Consider the following 8,012-nt stretch of genomic DNA (forward strand, 5'->3'; position numbering starts at 1 on the left):
ATATATAGATATATCTATATATCTATATATCTATATATCTATATATAGATATATAGATAGATATATCTATATATAGATATATAGATAGATATATCTATATATCTATATATATATATATATAGATAGATATGTTTTAAATAAAACACAAAAAGATACAAAACTACTTTGTTCGGATTAAAGAAAACATGGAGGTTTGGCTTGAAATTAAACAAATGAACATGTTTATGGAACAAAAGTACTTTGCTATGTTTAGGTAACAGAAGTACTTATATATAGGCATAAAGTACTTTATGTTTAGGCAACAAAAGCACTACTTGGTTTACTTTAGACAACAAAAGTACTTCAAGTTTAAACAACACAAGTATTTGGTTCACACAGACTTTTCGGACTCATTTGAAACTCATTTGATTTTTGAAAAGCAAACGTAGTCGAGGACAAAATCTATTTCCCTTTAAACATAATTCACAAATCAGTTTGTTTGTATGAGAATGTAGTTTTTAGGAGACGAGGCTGTTGTGAGATCAACTAAATGAAAATAACAGGATTGTCCAACATTTCATTGCTGTGTTTGTTTCAATAAAGAAACATGTTGCTACTTGAAACTTCTTATCATTGGGTTCAGGAAATGTCTCGAGTGTTTACATTTAAAACCACAAAGTACAGTTTTATTATCTAAAAGTACTTTGTTATGTTTAGGCAACGAAAGTACTACTTGGTTATGTTTAGGCAACGAAAGTACTACTTGGGTATGTTTTGTTTACTAAAGTACTACTTGGGTATGTTCAGGAAACAAAAGTACTACTTGTTTATGTTCAGGAAACAAAAGTACTACTTGGGTATGTTCAGGAAACAAAAGTACTACTTGTTTATGTTTAGGAAACAAAAGTACTACTTGGTTATGTTTAGGCAACGAAAGTACTACTTGGGTATGTTTTCTTAACTAAAGTACTACTTGGGTATGTTCAGGAAACAAAAGTACTACTTGGGTATGTTTAGGAAACTAAAGGACTTTATGTTTAGGCAACAAAAGTACTACTTGGTTCGGCTAAAAGTACTTGGTTGTCAAACATTTCATTGTTGTGTTTGTTTCAATAAAGAAACATGTTGCTATGTTAACCTTCTTATCATTGGTTTCAGGAAATACCTCGAGTGTTTACATGGTCATTTAAACCCATAAAGTACTGTTTTATTATCTCACAGAATGTGGTGCCATAAGCTGTCAGGATCAGAGTTATCGGTCATACATGCAGAGAAAGAAAAACCCAATCACAGTAAGACATTAACTTCACGTGTAAATGATTGAATGAATCACAGAACGGTATCTTCGGGGTCGCTGCTCGTTAAGCTCGACGCAGCGAAAATACTCCTCAGACTTTGATCAGAAACTGACGGAGACGGAGAGTGAGACACTCTGGGAGTGAAGAGACAAGTCACAAGTTTTCTGTCAACTTGACAGAGGACACGAAGGTGAGTTTTTCTGTTATTTATTATTGTAATTTGATGATACAAAGATGGGTGTAAAAATGGATGTTATTGTCTTCTTTTTGAGTGATTCTGTGGTCCGTCCTCTCAGGACCGGGTTGCGATGGCAGGGACACCGGGGAGGTTCCTGGCCGCTGTGCTGCTTCTTGTCTCCTCTGGACTCCACCGCTCCTCCACCTGTCCAGACTCCTGCACCTGTACGAGAGCTCCCCTGTTGAACTGCTCCTCCACCGGCCTTTCCTCTGCACCCCGACTCCTCCGGGACTCCGTGGCTGAGCTGGATTTGTCTCATAACCTCCTGGACTCCGTGAGCCTCGACCAGCCGCATCGTAACCTCAGGGACGTTTGGCTGGGCGACAACGGCATCGCACGCTTGTCTCTCTGCGTGGAGAGAAACCGCGGACAGAGACGTCTCTGTGGATCGAGGACTTGGAGAGGACGGGGGTGTGAGTCCTGGGCCCCCGCCCTGCAGCTGCTATCTGTTGAGAGGAATCAGCTACAGCAACTCCCACAGGGTGAGTCAGTGAGATAATGTGCTATATAAAACACATGAGCAGCAGTACATTCAATAAAGTAAAATCAAAAGTAAAAGTACTTCTCTTTTGTTATGTTATTAAGTCATTAGTAGTGATCACTTTGATGTTGTGAAGCTGGAGCTAATTTAAATTATTGATCTATAACAGTGAGTCATATTTTAGAAAAAAAAAATCTTCCTCGTTCCTGTGCCTCTCAAAAACTATTTTTTGTATATTTTCTTAAATATAATGTATTTTTGTAGTCCAACAGGAAGTTAGCGTCACACTGGTTCCCTCCACAAACAGCCAATGGGATTCTATCATTTGGATTATTGTAGAAAATAATCTCTGTGGCAAACACACAAAATAATAATCAGAAGTGCAAACACGCTGTCAAACATCCCCAGTTTTAGGACTGATTCTTGCAGCACTTCATTATGTACAGTACAGTGTACACAACAGTGCACGGTATCTTATAACGACCTGTAGACCACTCCCAACATGCTCTGAGGATAAATAGTTAGTAATGTGTATTGTCTGGGTGTGTTCCCACTATAAACATGTCCTGTTGCATCACTCAGGTGTATAAACAGGAGATAAACACTTCAGTAAGCTCAACCTTGAACCCCTTAAAGGGCCAGTGTGTTGGATTCAGGGAGATCGATTGGCAGATATGGAATATAACATTCATAACTGTTTTCTTTGGTGTATCATCACCTGGAACTAAGAAGCGTTGTGTGAGCCCTTCGGGAGGCGGAGTCCGCCATGTTGCAAACCAGACACCGTCTCTAGAGAGAGACTTTTAATGTCTTTAGTTATCTGAAGGCCACCGTAGAGGGAGGTGTATTCAGATGGGATATTTAGTTGGGTGCAATCTGCAAGCTCACCACTAGAGGCCACTAAATCCTACACACTGCTCCTTTCAAAATGAAGTGCCAGGCCTTAAAAAGAATATCTCCAATATTTCACAAACAAAAGCCAACAATAGGGGCATGAAGATGACTTTAACTTTGTGTATCAGAACTTTGTTGGGGAGGCTTTCTACTGTCACATTTACCATCTTGTGAATTGAATCAGGTAAATTACACATAAATAGCCTTCTTTTTACTTGTGTGTGTATGTGTGGGTGGTTAAAAGATAATGCATCCGATAGTGAAGTTGCACAGTCGACACACATGCACAGTGTATGTGTATGTGTACATTTAACTGCCCTCCGTGGTGGTGTTGTTCTATGAGTCACACCTGAGAGGTATGTTGTTTACCGAGTTCTGCCTAAAAAAGGTGGTCTGAGGTTCACTAATTGGTCCAGATGGTAGAATAAGTAAGTTACTGTCCTCTCATTTGATCCTCGAATATAAACAAACCACATGCTTTATCTTTGGTACTTTGCTCCGCTCAGAAATGATTTAACCTCCCAAGATAATGACACCGTTCACCCTTCAGTCACAGCTTTTATTGACATTCCAGCAGCTCAATTATAGGTGTAAACGCGCAGCACAACTTTAAAGTTTCATGTTATTACGTAGAATTCCTGCTGCTCGATTGAACATGTGTGTTTCAAAAGAAATGCATTCACCGTCTAGCCTTTTTCTTTTTTAAAGGCGCGTGTGTGTGCGTGCGTTTGTGCGTGCGTGCATGCGTCCGTCCGTCCCATTTACTGAGCGAGAGTTGACAGTCATAGACTTCTTTCCTTCTTGGTATTCAGCTCACAGTGCCTCTCTAATGAGCACAGACCCACAGTGCTGTACTTCAGCCCAGCAGTCTCAGGGAGATTGTCTCGGGCTGCTGAAGAAGAGGAATGAACACCGCAGAAGATACAAACTGTAGAGTGTTTCACAGTGGAAATAAACCAGAAGTATTTGGATTCATATTCCAGTGAAGGCATGTTCATTTATTCAGACCCTTTACACTATTAACTATCTGGAAGTCCAGAGAGAGAGAGACCTATAACATAAGGTTTATTTCTTGCTCCCTTTGTATGGAGGACTAAAGGTGGCATTATAACAAATAAATGAGTAAATAAATAACTCTATAAATAAATGAAATAATAAAGAAAGAAATGTAGAAATAAAAGTCTCACCTATCGAATAAATGTGCAGGTCAATTTAAAAAAGAAATATGCTCAGAATTAGAAAATGGAATAACAAACAATGCATTTATTTATTTGACATATTTAAGTCAACTTAATTTTATATTCATTTATTTTCATATTTAATTTTCTTTTTGTTATTTATTTCTTTTTACTAATTTCCTTATTTATTCAAATGAATAAATACAGTTTACCTAATTATACCATATAATTAATAGCCTGGTGTACACTGTTTACATAGACATCGACTGCTGCTATTAATCACTTTACTGTCACTTTACTATGGCATTTGTCTTCAAATTTAGTTTAGTGTCTATTTTTTATGCAACCATTTTTTTCTTTGTTACTTTCTGTACTTGTCATTTATTTCTGTCCGTGTACTGCTGCATCAATAAATGTTAATCTTCATTTTATTTATTTATTTTCAAACTAACCAGCACATTTATTTGATACATTTTTATTCCTACATCTCTTTCCTAATATCCTATTTATATCTACTTGTTTTCTGTCATCCAGGGCTGGACGGTAGCGAGTCCCTGCAGGTTCTGCAGCTCTCCTTTAACAGGATCTCAACTCTACGACCAGGAGAGCTTCGCCACCTCCGCCAGCTCAAAGAGCTACACCTCCAACATAACCTCATCTCAAGTCTCCATCCACAGATGTTCCAGGATTTAGTGCAGCTCCGGGTAACACTGATCTTTTAATCTCACTTCTTAAAAACATGCACAAAGTATTTAATTTTCCATCAATAAACTCAGTGATGCCACGTATTCTTTGTTCATCTGCCATTTTCAGAAAATCCTCCAATTAAAAGATAATGCAGCTCTTAATTAGAAAATGTTTAAGTTAATTGTTTAAGTGATCACCTTACATGTGTCAACCTCAAGTGAGTCCATATTGTGTTCTCCTCAAAGGTCCTTGATCTGAGCTTCAACATGTTGACCAGCCTCCATCCTTTGACATACCTTTCTCTGCGTAACATTGGGGCAGACGTCAGGCTGGGGGGCAACAGATGGCAGTGTGATTGCAGTATGCGCAGTCTAAGGAGGAGAATGGCCTTTGACGGCAGCAGAGGCCTGCAGGCCTGGAGCCTGGTGTGTGCCTCCCCCTCCGTCCTCTCAGGCAGAGAGCTGCTGCAGCTGGAGGACGACGACCTCAACTGTTTCAGTACTGAAAATGGGCCAGAGCTCCACCGAGATGTGACGGTCTACAGGGGCTCTGAGATACTGCTGTCTTGTGCTCCACAAGGTGACAGTCACAAGTGTACAATAATTTAAACATATAAAACAATGTTGGTATGTTTCTGCAAACCAGATATTTTGAATGTGGACATTTTTTGCATTCGATCAAAGCAACTATTATAGTAAATCAAGCAGAGCAAGTGACGTAGTATATTATAGCAACCGTTATTGAAAGTTTAAAAAGCTATAATAAAGAGTATAACAAGCGAGAAAGTCCTCTAAGGGAGGTTTGGTGGATGGGTTGAACAAAGACAGGACTCTCCAGGTGACAATTGTTCGTCAATGTTGACTTTACGCTCGTTAAGTAACATTGCTTAAATAAGTCCACCAAGGGTGGTCATTTATTGACACTAATTAAGTGATGTTATTTTGTTACGTTGGGGCTTTTTTGCTATGTTGTTTCGCTGCGTTGTTTCATTAAGGAAGTATGTAACATTGTAACGTTACGTACATACATTATTATTTTAACACAAACCAAAGTAGTTTTGATGCCTAAACCTAACCAGTCGTTTCAAAACATTAACCATGTGAAATTGTGCGTTTCTGCAAGCGTGATACTAGTCTGATATGAAGAAAAAAAAAAAAAAATGTAAATGTATTTCTGGTTCATAAACGATTACATTCAATGTATCCTGTGGTTTGCAAAAACGTACAATGCCAACAATTTTTCTGGCGATTTGATGACAATGTAGGTCTGTCTAACTGTAAATATTGTCTTTGTTGAAGATTCGGTGTGGTGGACGCCCAGTGGTGACGCATCCGTGAGTCAACCTCAGGCTGGTCTGGTCATCGGTGACATCAAGGAAACAGACACAGGAGTATATGTGTGTGTGTCTGAAAAACACAAAGTTGTGTCTGTTTTTAACCTCCAAATCAGTAAAGTAGGAGGTGCGAGAAGAAAAACTAGAAGTTTACCCGGAACCAGCCGACTAATAATCCCACAAGGAACCCTAAACAGGACCGGCCAAGAAAGGACTCTGAGAGCGACACAGTCTGACTTGGCTCTGGCTGTGTGTTTGTCTGTTTTCATCACGTTTCTGATAGCCTTTATCCTGGGAGTCCTAGCAAGACCTTGTATTGATGTTCTTTGGAGAAGGGTCACCACAAAGAACAGCTCCTCTGCAACCAACTCTGTCTCATCTGTAGAACAAAGACAATATGACAATGAGGCCTACTCCATCAGTGAGGAACCAGAACACATAGGAACTCACAGGGAGAGGAGGGTTACATTCAGCACTGTGGACTTTAGAGAAGACAGCAATGTCAAATATTATGATACTGTAGCCGCTGGCAATCAGGACCGTATCAATAATGATGCAGTGATTGAATGTGAAGCAACTGAGGCTGAGAGAGATACAAATAGAGCTGGAGATTCAGGAAGTGAAAACAGTTTGCGACAGAGTAGTCCAGAGGATAGCCAGAGAGACCTCTCAGGCTTCACTGATGAAGTCCGCACACACAAAATAGAGTTTGAACACATCCCAGATCCTGTTGAGGAGAGAGGAATCTTGTCTTCATGCTCAGATTCTTCACTATCTAACAAAGTGACCCGGGGAGACCACTCAACACCAAAGTCTCGTCAGCTGGTAGAGGACGCTGTTCAGCAGAGAGCCGACTCCTCAACAGCTACAAAAGTAGAGGTGCCACAAATTCCCATAGAGGGCACAAGTAAACTTTCTGGCTTTTCTACAGAACCTTTCGGCGATTGGTCACCACATACAAATAACACCAACCTAACGGACCCTGATCTGTGGCAGGAGAATGAAGAACAATTTGAATTCAGCGATTCTGTTCGAAGCACCTCTGCGAGGTCCAGCAGTGTGTGGAGTTCTTTTAATGATTCGAAACCCACTTTTAATAAACAGAAGATGGATGATTCGTCCAGCTCCAGCTCACACGTCAGTGAGGATGAGCCGACACAATACACTGTGAACTCAGACCAGGTGGAGAAGGATTTAGAAAGAGACCTTAAACAGGATGCTAACTTTGAACAGCAGATCCACGGTGAAGACGCTGTCAGGCCTTCAGTGCAATTTAATCAGGGTGATTACAAATATGACACACAAAGGCCTGCAGTGAGACCACAGGACTCCTTTTCCTCTCTTTCCAGTGATGGTGAGGGGTACCCAAGTTTGGCTGTTACCAGTCACGGTAAGAGTCTGAATACCGGAGCACCTTTATCCCCTGCAGCTTATTCATCCACTTCAAGCAGTGAGAGTGAAGCAGAACACAATACTAACCTGGATTGCCAATATATCCCCAAAATCAAGAGGCGTGTGGATAGCAACGCCCAGTTACCGGCATCTGATTCATCTTCAAGTGATGAGAGTACAGCTGAAACGACAAAATACACAAAGAAGCAGGGGCAAGGAGAGGTGGACATGGTGGGGCTTCCAATTACAGAGTATCAGTCTGTAAGAAATAATACCATGAAGCCACAATGGTCGGCTCTGGATCTTGTCCATACAAAGCCCATCAAGAGACGTGCACCACCACCACCTACTGATTCTTATTCTAGAGTTGAGGGTGCAGATAAAACAATGCAGAAGCAAGGAGAGACTAGCGTGAAGACGCTTCCAATTGGAGTATCTCAAACAGGAAGTCAGGACACAAGGTGGCCTGCCCTTGATCTTGAGGATACTACACGCATCAAGAGGCGTCTAGATATCAAAGCACCATCACCAC

The 8,012-nt window shown here is 40.5% G+C and overlaps 1 protein-coding gene across 1 annotated transcript; it reads left to right on the plus strand.

The window, feature by feature from the left end:
• Positions 1-150: 150 nt before the first annotated feature.
• On the plus strand, positions 151-6,140 carry lrrc66 (leucine rich repeat containing 66). Its single transcript, XM_031868413.1, has 4 exons — positions 151-1,467; positions 1,574-1,997; positions 4,603-4,772; positions 5,001-6,140. Exons 2-4 carry the CDS (start codon positions 1,586-1,588, stop codon positions 5,361-5,363), a joined length of 945 nt encoding a protein of 314 aa, XP_031724273.1. The 5' UTR covers positions 151-1,467; positions 1,574-1,585; the 3' UTR covers positions 5,364-6,140.
• Positions 6,141-8,012: the final 1,872 nt, after the last annotated feature.

The sequence above is a fragment of the Anarrhichthys ocellatus genome, unplaced genomic scaffold (assembly GCF_004355925.1).
Source record: "Anarrhichthys ocellatus isolate YVR2014 unplaced genomic scaffold, GSC_Weel_1.0 scaffold42, whole genome shotgun sequence".
Lineage (NCBI taxonomy): Eukaryota > Metazoa > Chordata > Actinopteri > Perciformes > Anarhichadidae > Anarrhichthys > Anarrhichthys ocellatus.

Excerpts from the sequence above, each read along its gene's own strand:
- lrrc66 (XM_031868413.1), top strand. The coding sequence starts at position 1,586 with ATGGCAGGGACACCGGGGAGGTTCCTGGCCGCTGTGCTGCTTCTTGTC. Across the intron at positions 1,998-4,602 it reads GCTACAGCAACTCCCACAGG|GGCTGGACGGTAGCGAGTCC; the intron begins GTGAGTCAGTGA and ends TCTGTCATCCAG. Across the intron at positions 4,773-5,000 it reads AGGATTTAGTGCAGCTCCGG|GTCCTTGATCTGAGCTTCAA; the intron begins GTAACACTGATC and ends TTCTCCTCAAAG.